The sequence below is a fragment of the Cygnus olor genome, chromosome 16 (genome assembly GCF_009769625.2).
Source record: "Cygnus olor isolate bCygOlo1 chromosome 16, bCygOlo1.pri.v2, whole genome shotgun sequence".
In the NCBI taxonomy this organism is placed as follows: domain Eukaryota; kingdom Metazoa; phylum Chordata; class Aves; order Anseriformes; family Anatidae; genus Cygnus; species Cygnus olor.
The window spans coordinates 3,854,399-3,874,458 of record NC_049184.1 but is presented as its reverse complement, the minus strand read 5'-3'; the positions used below and the strand labels follow the sequence as shown (position 1 = coordinate 3,874,458).

The 20,060-nt window shown below is 41.6% G+C and overlaps 1 protein-coding gene across 13 annotated transcripts in view; it reads left to right on the top strand.

The window, feature by feature from the left end:
- Positions 1–20,060, top strand: part of PTPRT (protein tyrosine phosphatase receptor type T) — a 565,545-nt gene that overhangs the window by 513,454 nt on the left and 32,031 nt on the right. For 9 of the 13 annotated variants that reach the window (XR_005824772.1, XM_040575465.1, XM_040575469.1 and 6 more), the window contains 3 exons: positions 3,876–3,953; positions 4,154–4,189; positions 14,104–14,291. Coding sequence is in view for 12 of the 13 variants with exons in the window: in XM_040575465.1 (XP_040431399.1) it covers positions 3,876–3,953; positions 4,154–4,189; positions 14,104–14,291 (302 nt within the window). In the remaining variant the exon portion in view is untranslated. The remainder of the gene's footprint in view (positions 1–3,875; positions 3,954–4,153; positions 4,190–14,103; positions 14,292–20,060) is intronic. The other 4 variants (XM_040575471.1, XM_040575473.1, XM_040575472.1 and 1 more) reach the window with 2 other exon arrangements.

Below are 20,060 nucleotides of genomic sequence, written 5' to 3'. Positions count from 1 at the left end.
GTCCCAAGCACAAACAGAGGCTGGGTGGAGAATGCATTGAGAGCAGCCCTGAGGAGAATGAACTGGGGGTGTGGGTTGATCAGAGGGCTGGATCACCTCTTCTGTGAAGGCAGCCTGAGGGAGTGGGGTTGTTCAGCCTGCAGAGGAGAAAGCTCTGGGGAGACCTGATAGAGGCCTGCCAGTGAGTGCCTAAAGGGGGCCTACACGAAATCATCAGGACGTTTTACAAGGACATGTAGTGGCAGGACAAGGGGTAATGGTTTTAATCTGCAAGAGGATAGATTTAGATTAGATATAGGGAAGAAATTCTTTACTCTGAGGGCGGTGGTCAGGCCCTGGCCCAGGCTGCCCTGAGGAGCTGTGGGTGCCCCATCCCTGGGGGTGCCCAAGGCCAGCCTGGATGGGGCTGAGGGCCCTGCCCATGGCAGGGGGTGGCACTGGGTGGGCTTTAAGGTCCCTTCCCACCCAAACCATTCTGTGAACTGTGCTGGAGCAGTGAGACATCAGGTCTTACTGAAAAGTGTAACAGAAATAGGCCCTTGTCTTTTCTGGACCATAGGGAAGAAGCTCTTTGTCCCTCTTTCTGTCCCACACTGATAGCCCTTATTCATGCAGAATTCTTATTGGTACTTAAAAGAGTTTTGACTGGAGAGATTTTATGGACTCAGCCTGTGTATCTCCCATGATACAGAATCAGAATAGGTATTTGCTGAAAGATAAATTAGTCCAGCATTATTCCAGCTCATCTAGTTTTACCAAAGGGTCATGTGAAGGTGAATTGTTCATTTTTCTCAAATACTGTGCTGCCTTTTTTTTTTTTTTTTAATATAGATATATATCCTAAATCCATTACAAATAAGTGATGGTATTTGCAATATTTGAGACTGCTGCTCAGTTTGCAGGAGGGTTTGGAAAGCAGTGTCATTTTCCTTGGAGTGGCACAGCACAGTCACATGCAGGCACTGACTCAGTGCAGGGTTATTGTGAAACGAGGTGACAAATGGGAGACAAGGTGTACCTAAAATTATCCACCAGCATCTGTGTGCTGACCAGAAGGGTGTGTAAGGGGTTGTTATTGCACATAAATTTTGTGCAATTTGGCAGCCCATCTGTGTGATGGGAGAAGCAGTAGTATATCATATCAGCAACGATGTGCTAATGTGTCCTGCACAGAGGAACTGCTCTTCCAGCTTTGCAATGATAAAATGCCATGGATAGGGCTGCAGATAACAAAGATCAGGCAGATTCTCTCCAGGGAGAATGCTACATCACCAGCATCACCAGCTTGACATCCTTGGGAGCTTGCTGTCAGGAACTATTTGATTCTGGGATTTGATCTCTTAAAATGCACCCAGTTTTGCTAGAGACTGGTTATAAGGGTATGTTTAACTTTTGTGACATCTCAGTTTGGGAGAAGACTGCTTTCCAAATAATCTAAAGGAGTGACTTCGATACAGATTATTAGATAGGTAGCCTTAACGTTACTGTCAGAGGCACAGTGTGAAGACAGCATTTAGGAAGCTGTAGGGAACTGAGATTGCATGAGTGAGCACTATTATATACTTACCAAGTTACTGTGCTCTTACTAGCAAAAACAAGAGGAAGACTCATAGGTGAGTGGCACTCAGGTTTTTAATTATCATATTTAACCAAGAACCATCTAAATTCACACCTCTCCATATCCCACATCCTTTTGCAATGAATCAAATGCAAAGGCCTTAAAGATTTGCTGTAAGTCAAAACAGTTGAATCAAGATCTAGTTGTTGTTGTTACCCCATAGATAATTTTTTCATTCTCAGGTAGGATGCCTGCTAAATGCAGTCTGAGGACTTGTAGGATCATGACCATGAGACATTTTCTTTAGCCAAAAAACCTAAAATAAAGAGTAATAAAGCCAAATTTCATCATTTAAAAATTAAAAAAAAAAAAAGGCAAAATACCAAAATCCCTTTTCTTGCTTTTCGTGCCAGTTTGGAATGTTTAAAGGGTTGGTTTCTTTACAAATGCTTAAAAAAAAAAAAAAAAAAAAAGTAGGGAGAATCATTTCCAGAATAGGGAGGAGCTTCCACCATTCTGCATGACTAGAGGGAGCTGTATGGGCTCCCATGCCATTCCAGATCATGTAGAGGGAATTTTAAATGAAGTCTTAATATCTACCCTGATGTGAAATCCTGTCTGGAAGTGTCTCCTGTGATGTGCATGCACTAGTCCTGGTGGGAACCTCTGGTGAGGTGGTGGCCCAGAGTGTGTATCTTGTTACACAAGCCAATACTGATTTTGAAAATGATCTCTTTGAAAGTCTAAATTCGCCTCTCTGTCTCACAAGTATTGTTCATTTCAGAAACCTCAGTTGGTAACAATTTAAATCAAGTTCGCTGGAGTGAGGCGTCTACCTTCAGATTCTCAAGTAATTTGTAGTTAGCAATTCCTGAAAAGGCAGGGTGGCCCCATAAGTTCTTTTTTCTCCCAAACTCCAGAAAATTCCAATACTGCTCCAAGTCCTGACTGTTGACTTGCTCTGTGACCCAGGGCAACCAAATTACTCTTCATAGGCCTTACCTGCACATCTGCAAAAGTGGCCATGTTCCAAGTATGGTAGAGGAGAGGGTCTGATTTAGACTAACAAACACAGAAGAAAGTGAAAGAGGTCCCAAATGAGAGATGTGTTATGGACTGAAGGCAGACTAAGCTATGAGAAATTTGATTATCTTAATGTGTTTTCAAATGGTTTAAACTTGAAAATATAGCAGGAGAATGCAAAACCAGAGCAAGTTCATTTACTGGATGATTACAAACTGCTTAGGAGGTAATTCTGCAGACCTTATGAAACTTCCTAGACTAGTGACACCTTTCATTCACTTCATAGAAGGACTTGAAATTTTTAAGAGGTGTTCTTTTTTTTTATTTTCTAGAGAAAAAAAAAAGAAAAACTGCTTCTGAAATTACTTTGATGTATACTGAGTTTTGTCTACTTATATTGGATTATGGAATAGTTTTTTGTGTGTTATCTATTGTCATCTTTCTGATGTACTGAGATTTGTACTAGCTTGTTTCCCAACATTTTGAGGAGGAGATAAATGTAAGTTTAGGAATGAATGCAGAATGATAATAGAAGAATATGCATTCAGAAATGATTGATTATCACAAGAATGTATGTGTATGCTATTGTAGATATAAAGCAACCTCATAAATTTACTAGCAAGAAAGGAATCTGCTGTGAAGATGTGGAGCCCTGCCTCTCTTCCATAAATAATTGAGTAATATGGGAATAATTTGTGGATTTTTGTCCAGAGAAAGCTAATGCTTTAATGGGAGAAAGTTTGTCCTGCTAAAAGAACCTGTCTCTCAGGGGAAAATATTATAGGATTTGCTATGAAGTGTTCTGGGTTGAAGAACAATTCCCTTGTTATCTTGTATGGTTTTAACAAAGAATTTGCTACCCTACCTGTGTATTTTTGTGGTACTAGTGTACATTGTGTTTGAGCAGGCTTATTTTACTGTTATTAATGCATTTGATTCTCTGTAGTTTGTATTTTGGGTGTTCTTTTTAAGGATCTTTCTCCTAGATGTTCCTTTGGTTTAAAAAAAAAAAAGGTATATATAGGATATAGTCCTATACATGTATCCTGTGTAGGAACACATTGATTTACAATAACTATAATATTATATTTGGGGTCTAGAGTGCTTATATTAAAGAAAATCCATCATTATGACATTGTAATAAATGTAATATGCATGTTGAGATGAAAAATATAATTCATTTTGATAAGTGTTATATATCCCATATTACTGTGTTCTTTGAGGAACATTCTCCCTGTTCTTTCTCTCTCTTAATATATGTCTAAAGTCTTTTCCTTATGTCTTTCCTACCTAGCATCACCCTCTCCTTGTTCATTTTCTGTCCAAAGCAAAACCCTTCAGAGCAAATCTTTGTTGAATTCCTACTACTCAGGTACTAGTGCCAGACTTTTTTTTCATTTCTAAATTTTCTTTGCTTTTGTACATTTCCCAATATGACCTATAGACTGAATCTTCTGAGTGTTAGATACAGCTAACCTTGTTTTCATTTTTTTGTAATTTTTTTTTCCTATTGATCTTCTGTTGATTTTCAATGATCCTTGTCGTGTGGGTGAACGGAATTCCATCTCAAAGTATCATCAGACACTGTTCCATCGACCACGCTGTTAGGTAAGAAGCCAGGTATGGTGTACTGCACTTCATTGGAGAGAAAACACACTCATTGCATCTTGATAATAACTTAGAGAATGCTACAAAGTGGCTGGGCTCCAAAATCATAATTAATCCTGCGGTCATGTGTTCTGTTAATTGGGAAGCCTTTTGTTTCACTTGTGCTTTATTGTTGTTATTAATTGATTTTTATTTTATTTTTTAAAGGAAAAAACAGTTCAAAGTATAAGAATTTCTTTGGAGAAATCAGAGGCTGAGTTTGGGCAAGTGGCCCCACCTTATTCTGCTTATGCTTAGAATTAAATTTTAAATGTTCAAGCAGTCTGGTATAGATTTGAGAGGATAATAAAAAGGCAGGTTATGAAAGGTGGAGGCTGTGCTGTGGCTGCTGGTAACTTTAGAGGAAGATGTTAGTGTTCAGCATCTCTGAAAATTATCTCTTCTTGTCCAGGAGATAAATAAAGCATAGAGTGTGGAGCTCTTAGCTTTGGGATTTTTAGAAATAAAATGTTTTTACATTAAGTTAACAGAGAGAGCAAAATTGGCAGAAACTGTAAGCTGATAAAAGAAGTTATTCAGAAACTTATTGGAGGTGTACCCTTGAAAGTGAGTAATAACAACCTACAACTTCAGGCTCTCCCTGGAGGATGCTGCCTGTGTGCGGAATTTGAAGAAGGCAATTCCTCTGCTATGAATCAGAAAGATGATGTGTAGTTGATCAGAATCTAACCAGTGGTATTTATCAGACCTGTCATTTTGGATTATCTACAGTAAATGTTCACTTCCAGACACAGTAATCTACCGTGTCTGCTTTAAACATTACTCTCAGCACACTGAAGGCCCATAGTTAGACCAGGAAGAAATTACAACCAAGCACTTAAGTGCCTTGGTTTACAGACTAACAGCCAGGGCAGAGAGGCTCAGAGGGTCTGCCACAATATGTGCATTTATCCTGTTGTATATCAACATGGCCGGTGGCAATGAGTGAGCCCTCTTCTGAAACAGTAGAGAAGGAGTCTTCTTTTCTAGAAGGTTTGTTCTTGTTCCCCAGAGACTCAGTGCTGTCAACAGAGAAGTCTAAAGGCAGATTAATCTTTTGGCTATACTTTAGAAGCAGGGCCCAGACCTGCAGTTTGCTGGAAGATGTCAAACTGCTCTCAACCCAGCACTCAGCATCTGTGAAAATGGGGACCCTCATGTGAGGGAGACGTTTTCACCCCTGTGCCCCGATAGTGAACCAAATGGGTCAAGGAGTGAGACAGATTCAACTATGTCTCTTACAGGGAAAAACAAAAAACCTCCAAAAGCTTTCAAACCCCCAAATTTTAGGGGGGGGGGGGGGGGGGGAATAAGAATTAAAGTAGTCTTATACTTATGTATTCAAAACTCGTTCAAACTTATCATCTTCTAACCACTATCTCTGAGCTGAGCAAGGATTAATATCCCTGTTTTTACACATGGGAAGTTAAGCTCAGTGCATTTCCAAGACATGATTTACACAGACTGGTCGCCCCCTCAGTCAGTTGCATCTGACTATAACAGCCAAAGGTGCTGTGAAACAGCCCATAGCATTGAAGAAATTTCTATCTTATGACTTGAAGGCAAGTGAAAACTATGGCATTCTGGCTTCTCAGACAGATTCACCAGACATTGGGTGATGCTGTATGAGAAAAATAAGTTTAATTTTTCGACGTTTATTAATATTCATTCCTTGGAAAGAAAAAGATCTTAAAAAGGGCATCAGTTATCCCACCACCAATATCTGTCCTTGGGCATTACCTGCAGTTCAGTGCTATTTGTTCCCATCTGTTATGCCTTCTGCTAATAAATGTTCTATATCTGCAATAGTAGATGACTCCCTAGGCTTGGCTGTGACATGATTTGTTGATAATAAGATACAGGGGATTTATTTATTTATTTATTTTGCCTCTACCCTATCTTGTGCCTGATTAATACTTTTTTTATGTAATGCATGTTTTTAGCTCTGTAATTTTACCTTATAGTTGTAGACATCTCTGGATTTAATGGTTTTCACAATCATCTTTGCTAGGGAAGTGAATATTTAATACTAAAAAGTAAAGGAGTTAATTTCCCTGGTTTTAATATTTCAGTAAGGCCCATGTTGTACCACTAATGTAAAGTCTGAAGGGGAGATAATACCACAGTAGAGGTTGTTTTGGGAGAAAATGTGAATGGCCAGTGGCTCTCAAAGATACTCAGCATATGTCATCAGGGTAGGTTCTTCAGGGGAGCCAGCGTGCCTTTCCCTTTATGGTGGTTTTACTCAGGTGGGCAGCTGAGCTCCACCACAACCAGTCTCTCACTCCCCCTCCTCAAAGGGAAAGGGGGAGAAAATGCGATGAAAAGGGCCCAAGGGTTGAGATAAGGATGGGGAGATCACTCAACAATTATCATCATGGGCAAAACAGACTCAGCATAGGGAGATTAAATAATTTATTACCTATTACTAACAAGCTAGAGAAATTAGAAACAAAGAAAACAAACTAAAACCACCTTCCCCCCATCCACCCTCTCCCACCTTCTCCCCCTGAGTGTTGCAGGGGAATGGGGAATGGAGGCTGCGGTCAGTTTATAGCACTCACCTCTGCCGCTCCTTCTCAGTCCCTCTCTGCCCCTGCTCCCCGTGGGGTCCCTCCCACGGGATGCTGTCCTTCCTGAACTGATCCCATGTGCGCTGCCCACAGGCAGCAGCTTCTCAAGAACTGCTCCCGCATGGCTCCGTATCACAGGGTCCATCCATCAGGAGCAAACTGCTCCAGCAGGAGTCCCCCACGCGCAGCAGCTCCCCCCAGACCCCCTGCTCCTGCGTGGGCTCCTCTCCGCGGACTGCAGCTCCGGCCCGGGGCCTGCTCCTGCGGGGGCTCTCCATGGGCTGCAGCCTCCACCAGGCCACATCCACCTGCTTCACTGGCGGCTCCTCCATGGGCTGCAGTGTGGAGATCTGCTCCATTTGGGACCCGTGGGCTGCACGGGGACAGCCTGCTCTACCATGGGCTGCAGGGGAACTTCTAGAAACCTGCACCACTAAGGTACACCATGGGCTGCAGGGGGACCACCTGCTTCACCATAGTCTGCAGGGGAACTTCAGCTCCGGCACTTGGAGTACCTCCTGCCCTCCTTCTTCAGTGACCTTGGTGTAAGCCTGTTTCTCACTCCTCACACTCCCAGGTGCTATTGAGCAGCAGGTTTTTTTCCCCCTTTCTTAAATCTGCTCTCACAGAGGCACAAACAACATCGCGTATTGGCTCGGCTCTGGGCAGCTGTGGGTTCCTTTGGAGCCGGCTGAAACTGGCCCTTATCTAACGTGGGGCAGCTGCTTGATTCTTCTCACAGAGACCACCACTGCAGCCCCCAGCTACCAAAACCTTGCCACATAAACCCACTACACCCTTGTGTCATTCTCATTTCACTAAATCAAGAATATCCTGATGATAAGAGTCCCTGCCCTCCAGAGAGGATGGACTGTGATGCCTCGTAGTTCCTTGCAGATGGGTGGAAGCAGAGAAAGGTCACTGTTGTGACGTCTTGTACAATGGCTTGCGTTTAGAAAGACAAAAATTTGCTCTGAAGTTCACTGTTCTGTAGCATGGGTGCGCTTTTGCCCATGCCCACCTATTCTGCTCTGGATTTATCCACAAGCTAATGTTTGAAGAACTAAAAAGATATTTAGAAGCTGATATTGCTTCATTACTGTCTCACATTACTGACATAAATTGCAAGATGAGTTATTTTTACATATTGAAAACTTTAAAATGAGTGGCTTGATCTGTTCAATTGTATCTGTAGCCTTCTGGTCCATGTAAGTCTGTAAGGGGCTGTGGGAGAGGCTTTCACGTCCATTCACTGTGCTAATGTTGATGTGCAGCGGAGGAGCATGCCACTGAGGGCTGTTGCTTGAGCCGAGTTTCCCTTAGGTTTCTTTCCATCTGCATATGATCCTGTGGCTTGGAAAATTCTTCTTTAGTGGCTTCTGGTTTTCTGTGCTGTTTTGAAGTTGCCAGTAGCTTTTCAGCTAATGTATTGCTCTGTAAGGAAGGCAGATCTGACAGCATCTTTTCACCTACGAGTCAGGTTTGGCTTGGTGAGGTCCCACAAATCTGAACAGCTGCACAGTTATACAGGTACCCAGTAGTCCCAAGTTTTAGCCCATATCACCAAAGCATCTTCCTCACATCTAAAAACAGTGTTTTTTTTCTATACTAAAGAAAAAAAATCATAAATTCTTATAAGGTTAGAATATACTTTTGCTAGTATTTATCAAGTGATTCTTTAAAATTTAGAGAAAATTATTTTCTCCAGCCACGTGGCTTCTTCTTAGCCTGTGAAATGAATGATTTGTTCTGTCAAGAAGGCTTTTGGTTAAGGAACTTGCCTTTTCTAGCTCAGTTGATATCATAAGACAGATGATGTTTTGACTTTGGTTTGCGTGTGGTATATTTATCATATAATAAAGCCTTGATGCACTCAAAAAGCAAATTAGTTTACCAGATACCACCATATCCCTGGTGGTAGGGAAGAGAGATTAGTTGTCCTGTAGTTGTACTTGGAAGATGTCAAGTAATCAACAGCCATTGCTCTAGTAGAGAGAGATTGGATGTGTGTAATTAAGGATGTGTGTAATTAAATCCGTCACAAACACCGCTCAAAATACAATTTATTTTGTGCAAAGGATGTCTTACTGTGTTACACACTTACCAAGGCTAAGAGAATAAAAATATAAACAGAGACAATACGCCTGTCATTTCAGTAACAAGTGGAATTTGGGAATATTAAAGTAAAAGTTTTGAAAGAAACTTCCCTACATACTGAAGATTGCACATCAGCACAGCATTGCTTTCAGCTGTTTGAGGCATTAGGTTAGTTTTCTAATCTGAGGGCAACACCGTAATATGTATCTAGGTATCTCTCTCTCAGGGTACCAAAACCAGGTTTATGAAACAAGAGAATGTCTGTAAAAGGATCCAGAGCTTCAGCCCCAGAGGTGACTCTCCCAACAGCCTTACTGGGATGTTGCACAGGGTTCTGGCTGTACGCAGCCACTTGCAGGCTGCGACTCTGAATTTCTCAGCTGCTCTTCACTTTATTGCTGACATCTACAGAAAAATGTATCATTTTTTGCCATGGAGGGAGACATTTATTTTAGTTGTCTGGGCAGCAACGAAAGTATATAATAGAAGGTGGTGTAGCAGCAGGCAGGCAATAATATCTCACCCTCAGGGCTACTCCCCAAATGAGGGAAGGTGCCACCTTGCCAGCCTCTGCTGGGGCTTTTCTCAGCACATAGCACTCCTTTGTGTTTCTCTTAGCAGAGTAGAACCTCACAGGTTACTTCAGCAAATTTATGATTATTTCTCCAGCAAAGGAGAGAGTCACAGAAGTACCATTTCTTGTAAGCAAGGAGAGCTTGTGAATATTATAAGTGTAGTCAGTGTTGTTAAATTTGATTATCTGCAGTTACACCTCTAACGGGTAAGTTGAGATGCCTGAAGAGTTTCACCATCAAGGAAGTTATGTGGGAGCCAGTGAATTGTTGATTTAATGTCTTCTACAAAATTTCAGGGTGTTCTGTGAACTATTAGGCTGGTAATGAAAGTGTCAGCTTCAAGAAAACAAAATACCTGCATTGGCAATGGGCATCTTAGTGTGGGAACAAAGCATGTTGCACTAAGAAGGGTTAACAAACAAGCTGACAAAGTATTTTCCTGTTGCAGCTGCTAATATTAGAAAAAAGCCTATTACCAATAGTGTGTTTCCAGCAACATGCAGAATAACTGTTTTGTTTACATCTGCACAAAAAGAACTTTGCAAAATCAGAAGTGGGTCTAGGAAGGAACTGGAGCCCTGAACGCTCTGCCCTAATGAGACTTCAGAAGCTCTCAATCAAATTACTTTATTAAAGAGAAACTGGAGAAGTGATTTGATCAGTGCCTACATAGGTCAAGTTTCCAAATACTCAGGGGGCTCTTTAATCTAACAGGAGGTATAATAAGTGTCTGGAAACTGAAGCTAAACAAAATCAAATTGCAATTAAGAAATGTTTAGACAACAGGGGTAATTAACTATTGCCACAACTTTTAGGGTCAGGATGGAATCACCATCTCTTGCAATCTTTGGGTTTGGATTATTTCTCGATGCTGTAGCCCATCTTCGGTATGCAGTCAGGTGTGGTGGTTTGTGTTCCTATCAACGGAATGAGGACATATTGCTAGAAATAAGATGGGCATATGAAATATAATCCAAAAAAAAACCTGATGCATGACTCTATGTTTACTAGTTGAGTAATACTATGAGTATTTCAATTTCAGTTAATTATTTCAAGCATCTTTCCAAAAAAAAATCTGTTTTCTTGATTTGTTTTTCTCATTGAAACTCACTAAAGGCACAAGCGCTCTAGAGGCACCAGAATAACTTCAGCGGAGGTCATGGACAGTTGGTCCTACAACCTCATCCCTATTTGCAAAAGAATAGGGTGGATGTGAGAAGGGGACAGACAGGAGGGACTATGGAAGAGTGCTGTGACTTCCCATCAGTACAACAATTAAAGCAGAATCTGAGGGGTTGAGGGGCTGGTATTTTGGTTGGCTTTTCCAGTAGTAGCAGTGCCAAAAGGCACGAGATGCCTTTTATTGCTGCAGCCTGCAGGAAAAGCATAGCCTGGTTGTAAGCATTTGAAGACTCGGTTGATTGTCCTGGTGAGAGCTGGGTTTGCTGCTACATCCCCTCCTTCCCTGCGTTTTGGATTGTTCACAAATTGCTGTAAACAGCACATCTTGAGAGAAGGTGTAGTGCCTTGCTTGAGTGCCTCATTAACCATGCTTAGGTTCAGACTCGTGGTGTGATCAGACCGGGAAGGAACAATATGTTTCATGCATCAGGCTTTATTAGCAGAACATATGAACACTAGACTCACCTCATACGTTGTAATTTATCTCCATAAAAACCCCTCCAATCTTTTCCTTGTCCAGATAAGATGCTTGTGGAAAGAACCAGCAGCCCTCCTGAGTTGGTGCAAATTTCTGTGCCGATTTTCTGTGGTTTTCTTTTGGATCAGATAGCGCACAGAGGGCATTCAAGATGCTTTTGTTACAGAAATCCAGCAGAGGTGATGTTCCCAGTGTCAGCTCCGTGTGCTCTAGGCTTGAGAGCAGGATGACCCAGATTGTGTGACGTGGGTTTTTCTTAGGAGAAACACTTGGCTGGGTGAAAGGTGATGCTGCAGACCACACTGCAAGAGCTGTTATGACAATCAGTGGATTTTGTAATATTTCTGTCTGACCCAAGAGACCAGAAGCACAGTTGTCACTGTAAACTTAGAGGCCAGAGTCAGACCCTTCTTTGCTGCTGAGCATCTTCTACTTCCAGATTCAGAACATGGGTGGAGGAAGTTATTCTGGAAAGGGGGCTGCTTTTCTGGCTTTCACCTCTCCCTAGGATACTGTTGGGAGAAGAGAGCCAAATATACCAGAATTAAAGGATCTGAAGAAGACAAACGAATAATATCCCACAAAGGAGCTGACTGATCTGAGCTCCATTTTACAAGTAGCCTATGCTCTGCGTGTGCCCTGACTGTATTAGCACTAGAACCACACATTAGTTTTAAGACTCCCCCTCGAATAGGGATATTGTAATGTTTTTTAATTGGGGCTGATAAAAATGTGGCATTACATGTAGGTTCTTCAGAGAAGCCAGTTGTGAAATTGGGTTTGTATTAAACCTAATGATGGAAAATTAAGCATAGTACGTCTGTCGGAAATGGTCCGCAGTAAAAATCTTTTCCTCTCCATTACAGGAGGTTAATAGGGAATAGGGGAGGAAAGATGCACGGGGAAAGCGAATCCAACTAGGGGAATTAATAAGCCTTGAAATTCCCTCTGTTCAGAGTTCTCACACTGTCATTAGTTGGAGCATTAGGGATGATCATACAAATGCTTTGGATGTTACTCTTCCTTAAATCCCAAATTTATTCACATTTTGTATGTGAGGGTTGCTTCGCTAGAAACATAGCTCTATAAATCTTGGAGTGTCCAAGGAACGTGACTATGTTTATGAGAAACTGGGCTTCAGAAATCCTTAAATCCAGTAGCCTGATCTTCAAAGCAGGTGGTCACTTTGATGGTAATTTGTTTCAGAAGAAGCAGGATATGTTCAGCATCTGTGATCATTCAGCCACCAGTCTCGTTTATCTCACAGCTTGCCCGGTGGCCGTGCGTCCACTGCTGTCATTCCTTTCTCCTTCTCATAGTCCTATAACTTCAAAATAGAGCATATGCCTGTCTTGATATCTTCCCTCCAATATAACAGGAAACCAGCTAAAGCATTATTTGTCATGTTTTGTCATGTCATTGTTTTGCCATCTGCTGAAAAGGCGCTCTAATGCCCTAATCTGTCTGCTCCTGCCCAATTTTGCAATGAGGGACAGAGCAGAGATCCTGACTGCTTGTGATCAAATCTTCATGGTGATTTCTCAAGGATAGTAATGTTTACAATAGCACACTGGCCATATTTCTGTCTCTAAAAATCACCCTGAAATTGCAACTTGATTTATTCATTCTTTATCCCTTCTAAAGCATGACTGTAGTATTGCTGACAGGGGATAGTGTTCAGGCTCCTTTTCAGTAAGCTTTCTGTATGAAATGAGCCTTGTGTATGTGATTGTCAACTTTTTTTTTTTTTTTTTGAGCGGTTGGAGGAAGATATATTTTCTCTTTGCTGACAGGCTGGCTTTGGCTAAGACCAGAAAGAATTGATGCAGGATGTTAAGGCCAAAGAACCCAAGCACATCAGGAAGTACTTCTGTGCTGTGTGGGTAACAGAGCACTGGCAGAGGTTGCAATGAGAATTTGTGGGGTCTCCTCCTTGGAGATCTTCAAAAGTTGCTTGGGCTGGGCCCTGGACACCACTGCACAGGTGTCCCTGCTTGGGTGGGGGGGTGGACCAGATGGACCCTAGAGGTCCCTTCCAACCTCAACCATCTATGGTTCTATGATCTTTAGATACCTGTAATCATAGGGAAAAAAACAGCAGTTTATTTGGCCAACTATAAATCTGGTCAATTCTGGTAGATAAAAACCTAAATTTTTCAGCTACTCTTAGTTTCTCTTGTTAAAAATAAATATTTTGGTAGTCAATTGTTTGGCTATTCATGTTATTTGCTGTTAGTTCAACAGGAGTATTTTGCTATGTATTTGCAGTTTTGCAGGGAGTATAAGAGGTTACAATTCCGTCTATGTAGTGATAGAGATTTTAAAAATATTTCTATCAAAAAGGAATGCTTTATGTTAAATTTATACATCTGAATTTTAAGATTGTGCATGCAAGGAAACTATTTTTGTGTTCTTTTATTCTTTCTCATAACATCACATCTTTGCAATTGATGTAAATTTTAGACTTGAATTTGCAGAGCAGTTTAATTTGCTTCTAACATCCTTTGTGGTTTATTTGAAATGCTAATAATTTGTTTGCTATTAACTTGGACCCCTTTCACTTATCTCATATTGTACACCTCAAATCTCGCTTGAATATCTTGCTCATCTGTATGTATCTTTTGGTCCTGTTCTTTGCAGGTCTGTGAAGAAAGGTATGTAACTCGAGGGGAGTCGTTACGCAGAACTCACAAATTCGCTATTTCACTATACGTGCTATATGCTTGTTGTGCCTGACAGGCTGTTTATTCCCGTCCCATCTCTGGGTTTGTCTCCTTGACTCAAAAAATATTTGAATGTGAGTTAGTGTTTCTGGGCAGCTGTAGGCAAGTGTGTTTCTTACTTATTTCTTTACTTTCTTTTGTGTGCACCAACCTATGGGGTGGTGGAGAAACAAAGAAGTGGAGAAGGAATGAGAGTGGAACTCACAGATAGGTGAAAGCTTGTTTTGCCTCCCTGTCTTTAAAACAGACAGTAGCCATGGAGAGATGACCCAGCCAACCCTGACTATCCAGACCCACCCGTACCGGAGCTGTGAGCCGGTGGAAATGTCCTACCCCCGGGGGCAGTTCCAGCCAGCCATCCGAGTGGCCGACTTGCTGCAGCACATCACCCAGATGAAGCGAGGACAGGGCTATGGATTTAAAGAGGAGTATGAGGTGAGAGGAACCTTCACTCACGTGAATAAGTTGAGGAGTGGCAGTCCTAAGGGATAGATGCTTGGGAGGGGAGGATAACCATTTAGAAAAGCTTATTTTCCTTAAATTCACTCACCCTCCTAATCCTTTCCTTCCTCCATCTTATTTCTGTTTATAAGGCTAGGATTTTACAGCACTAGCAATCTTTGGTGGCTCTCTGGTCCAGAGGAAATGCATTTAATACAGTGGTAAGAGAATGACATTGTGTTCGTGTGCGCTCTCTCCAATAAAGAGCAGAGAGTAAATATTTAATAGGTGCTGAACTCCATGAAGGATTTGGAGTCCCATAGTCCCTTACTTATTGGTGTGCTTTAGTTGACGATAGGGCAAAGCAGGGTTTATGAAAAGGAAGGGTTTTTGCTTTTTTTGGGAGCCCCAAATACTCTGTAGCAATTGATCAAGTTAAATCGCAGCTTAATGACCTGCACACAGAACTGTAAAGGCAAAGGCAGCAGCTTTGTGTAGCTTAAATGAAGATGAAGTTTTCCAGTATGCTTAAACCTCTGGCTCAGAATATGTTCAGCAGACCTACTCTTGCAACTCTGTGTGAAGACAGGGGCAAGGAGTAAGCTGAAAATATGAAAGCAGCCCTTCCACCCTGCAGCCAAATAGCTGGAGTGACCAGGAATTTAATCCAAATGCCAAGAAGAAGTGTGGCACTGGGGAGGAGTTGGAAGACAAATATACATTTAGAGGAGAGAGAACAGAAGAGGGAAATAGCATCAAACATATGTGAGACTTTGCTGTAGCAAGCGATAATTATAATGAATGTAGTAAGCTTGTGGGAAGGCAATAAGTAATTAATATGCATAGTGGCATTAAAACTACTTAAAAATAACATAACAGCTGTGAAAAATAAGTTACTTAATGAAAACAGCTCACTTTCCCACCCTGCAACTTGGAGTCCATGGGGTTTATATCATTGATGCTGGGGTTTGCTGTAATTGAGAGGCAATCTTTTCCTGGTTGTCACCAGGGAGTATTTTTTTTAATCAGCATCAAAGACTGTCATAACAAATGATCCTGGTAACTGTATGTTAACCAGGGCTAGTCACTCATTCCCCACAATCAGGGACACTAATCAAAGTATCAATACAAAGAGCTTGGTTTAATATGGAAAAAAGGTATTAATTCTCTTAGGAGATTTACTTAGCCCCCCTTGGCCTCCACGTCCATGAGTAGTACCCAAAGCTGAATTCAGCTCAATTACAGATGCCCTAAGATCTAGTTCTTGATGTTCAAGAAGAAAACAGGTGCTGGCATATATGTAATTTTCTGGCACTGGCATTGGTAATTATCAAAATAACACATTAGCATGAAAAATGTCAATGCAACTTTCAGCTCCACAAGTTCTGCGTTTCCCAGAAAGTGCTATCTACATACGTATATAATGATGATGACATTATATACATTTGCATAATTCCTTTCTTTACAAGAAATAGCCTGGAGAATGCCACAAGCTCTTAAATCACTTTTGCTGTTCTACCCTTCAATCAGAGGCAATTGCCCTAAGTGGCAGTCCTTTTAGATGGTGGAATTTGGATTTCAGAGCATGGGCCGCAGGTAGCACTTTGGCTCCAAGCAGCTTTCAGCCACCACCAGCAATACTGCAAATTGCAGGGAGGATGTCGAGGACTGTTGTAAATCCTGGAAGGTAGGAAGGGTAGTTTTAAGTTGGCTGAAATCTTGAGGAATGCAAAGCTGGAAAGCCTGCTTTGCAAAACATTTTGCAAAATGGTTGATAAAAGCTTAAAAAGAAAAGACCTGAAATTTTATTTTTGTGTCTCTTAAAATCTGTTTTTAAACACTAATATTAGTGTCATCTGCCTGTATGTTTTTTCTTCTAAGAAGCTGATTTTCTGTTTACTTTGCAGATTGATAGCATAAATGAGAGCCTACTTAGTGACATGTTAGCAAACAATTTTACTCTCATGAAAAATCACTTTGAACAGAATGTATCAGTCATACATGACAATCTCTTATCTCTGTACGTTCCCATTTCCACTGAGGAACCAGGGAATTGCATTCAAGATTTGTTTGGTACCCCTTCACCTGCAGAGCACTAGGGCACAGGTAATGTGTTTTACTGGGGGCATCTTGGAAAATTTTTCGGGTGCTTGCATCTTACATCTAACTCCACACCGAGGTAAAAACCAAGATGTGGTTGTGTAAGTGGTGTCACTGCTTCTGTGAACTGGCTGATAACTGTGTGTGTGAACATGGGAACCTGTTAGCACTTGCAGCATGTGTGTTATTTGGGGTCTGCCTGCTGCACCTGAGGCCAAAGTGACTGCTGTTTGTTTTAGCAATAAAATGTGTGCACCCCAAGAGAAAAATATATCACTGACACTGGATGTAGATGGCACTGTTTGGGATTAGGCACGGCCATAAACATTTACACGGGGCTTGTTTAACTGTCACCTGTTCCTTTTTCAGAACATATCAGCCCTGATTTGTTGTGAGCTGCTAGACTGGTCCCATAGCCATACTGCGAGCACCAATTACTGGCTGCAGAGATAATAAGCTTAAGTATCCAAACTCATTCTCAAATATGATTTAGGATGTCACTAACGTACATTTCACTTGCTGCATTACTGAGACTGTTAGTTATTTTGGATTTTGTGGCTCCTTCCTCAGGCATCTTGCTACTGCCAGGCTTCAGGGGATTGAAGTCACCTCTGGATTTTAACCCGCTCGTTTCTGGCTGGCTGCACAGCCTTTGTCTGGTCAAAAGAGTAGATCCGGGAGCTCAGGCTATCATGTGACATTACAAAATGTTTGGCAGTAGGGTTGTCACTATATATGCTGTCCTTGGACTGTGTTGGCTTAATGCTTTGTATGTCCTTGCTCTGTACCAGACTGGGGAGCTGAACTGGCTGAAATATTTCTCTTCAGGGCTTTCTGGGGTGTTTGGTTTTTTTTTCTCTTTTTCAGCCAAAGCAGTTTCTTATCCTGGGTCACAGCAGAGTCATGGGAAGAGTTTTGCCACCCGTGTTGAGAAGCTGGAGGCTGCAGGGAAATGCTCGGGACTATGTTGTGAGCTCTGAGATGAGCAGCAAGGCTTTTAATTGATAGTGTTGCCTTTGGCAAGAATACAGCAGCATCGGGGTGCATCAGAGCAAATGAATGATTCAGGTTTTCCTACTTAAATGAAAAACAAACTGCAAATTAGCTAAATGCATCCATTGGAAATGTCTATTGGCTTGCACTGAGTCTCAATTGAATGTGAACTCTTTGGTTATGTTTGGGCCATTGTGCTTGGAAATTTTAATTGAGATAAGGGGACTTTTAGAGATATGGCTCTGCAATTTCAGATAAAAATTAGATCATTTTAGTTTTAAAAGCTTCGTTATAGCATAAATTCCACTCCTGAGATGATATTTCAGCATGAATTTTACCAAACTTCTCTAGAAGAAGAAAAGAAAGAAAAGCTTAAAAATTAAACCCAGATTTTTAAACACCAGAATTTTGCAGTTAACAAATTGAACAAAGAAGAATTGGGAGTGTTTCTTGTAGAAGCATCACACATGGGTCAAATACTGATAGCCAAGAGATCTATCTATCCTGGTTTGCTATTAATGATGCTGCAGAAAGAAACAGAAATATTCCTTTTTGAGATCATGGAAATAAGTATTGTACAAACCTAAACTCAAGAAATAAAACATTAGGAATGCTCCTCTTTTTCTGGATGCAAATTATATTAATTATAATTGATATTTTTGCCTTTGTATTTCAAATGCAGTTTCAATTCTCAGTTTTTAGTGGTATCACAACAAAATTGTCAATGCTGTACCACCTGGCTGTGTGCAGTTACTCCGATTTGTTCATCTGGCGTGTTATAGAAGCAGGGGTATGGGTGCACTCTGCAAAGGCAGTTTTTGTTCCTCACCAACCAGAACCCCCCTTCATTTCTTCAGAGATGGGTAGTTTCACAAAACACAGAGAATGCTCTGGTTTTGAGTGAGATGAAAAATCGCACGTTCTGAAATCTTTGGAGGCTATCTCAGGCAAATATAAAAATATGAATTTCAATGGAGACTTTCATGTTCAAATCACCTGAAAGGACAAGGTTGGTTGAGAAGGGATTTATTGGACCTAAACATATTTTATTTGGCCAAGATGGCCTCCCTCATGTGGACGTGATGAGGGAGAAATTTACTTATTTATTTTCCCTTTTCAGATGGCTGTGATTACATGTTTGACTGTTGCCATTCTCTGGTCAATCTGCTGTAATTTGATATTAGTAGAAAAATAAGGCACTTTTTTCCTTAGTATTTGAAGATGAAAATGAACCTTCCTCACCTCTTTTCTTTTACTTAGGGATTTTTTGTTGTCATTGTGTGTAGGTTTTTGTGGGTTTTGTTTTGTTTTGCTTTTTGTTTTGGTTTGTGTTTTGTGTTTTGTTTTGTGGTTTTTTTTTTGTGCTCAGGAGATGAGCTGCTATTTGGAAACAGCTGTCTGTAAAGGAAATATATGTGCGATCAAAGCCCTCACCAATTACAGTTATTACTCTTTCTCCTGGGCTTTTGAATAGGAACTCGCTGTCCCTGTCTTTTGTCAGCAAGGCTTGTGGCAGTGCTGCACTGCCCGACATTTTCTGTCCTGGAACCCCTTTGGGGGAAATTCGCAACTATCTGGTCTGCCAGGGGATTGCTCATATTAAGTTTAATTGCAATGCCGGTGTTGTAGATCCTAATAATTGTGTCTCTCTGCTATTGCATTCAGGCACCATAATAGACCTGGATGGCTTGTGAAGATGAATATAAATTCATTTTCCAGTACAGCTGTGTCAAACTACCTGCTGCTAGCTAAGGCAGATATGATTCCCCAATGAGAGCAGTATAAAAACTCCGCAATTCCCCGGGGACCATAAATAATGCAATTTGTAACGTTGCTGTTGTTTTTAGTAATATAGGCTCGTGTTAGGGAGTAGATCTTGAAGGAGGCAGATCTATAGAGAAAACTCAGTGGAAGCCGTTCTTTTCCCACCTGTGTGTTCAGCACAAATGGTGGCTGGGCTGGGTGCAGCTGCTGTCAATTGTCTGCAGCTCGTTGGTGGCTTTCTGTTCGAGTTGTGGTGCCAGCCGTGCCCAGCCGGCCGGTGCCGCTGCGGTTCCAGCCGAGCACTGCTGTGACAGCTGCTTTCAGCTGCTGCTGCTGGCATCCCCGGCGGTCCTGAGACAGGGAGAGAGGTCGTCCTGCTTGTGGGTGGATAGTCCAGGCCATCTTCCAAGGAAGGCAGGACTGTCCTCCAGCCAGACCCCGGCACAGCTGCCGTTTTCCTGGCTCTGCCTCTCCAATCCTTCCTGGACTAGTGTCAAGGAGAAAGTGGCTCGTTCGCTTGTGTTCAGAATAGCTCTAGGACCAAGCTGCGTGGTAAAGCAGCGCTGTCTGCTGCTGGTTTCCTTAACCCATCCTTTCTCAACCAAAAGGGCAAATTTGGGGAAAATGATGATTTATTTCCATAGTTCGTGAGTATGTTTTACCTCCTTTTGCCTCTTGTTTTTAGACATAATCTAAAACCCTGAGCTTTTTATTTTTCCTCAGAGAAAACGAGCTAGTGATTTGTATTACATCACCCCATCGCTAACATAGAAATAGTTTAAACCACTGTACGTGCTGAACTGAGAGGCTGAGCCCCGTGTTTCTGCCATCTGGGTTTTCTTTGCAGTGTACATATGTGAAATCTCCACAAACCCCATTCTACGGGAGAAATGAGGTTAACCTGTG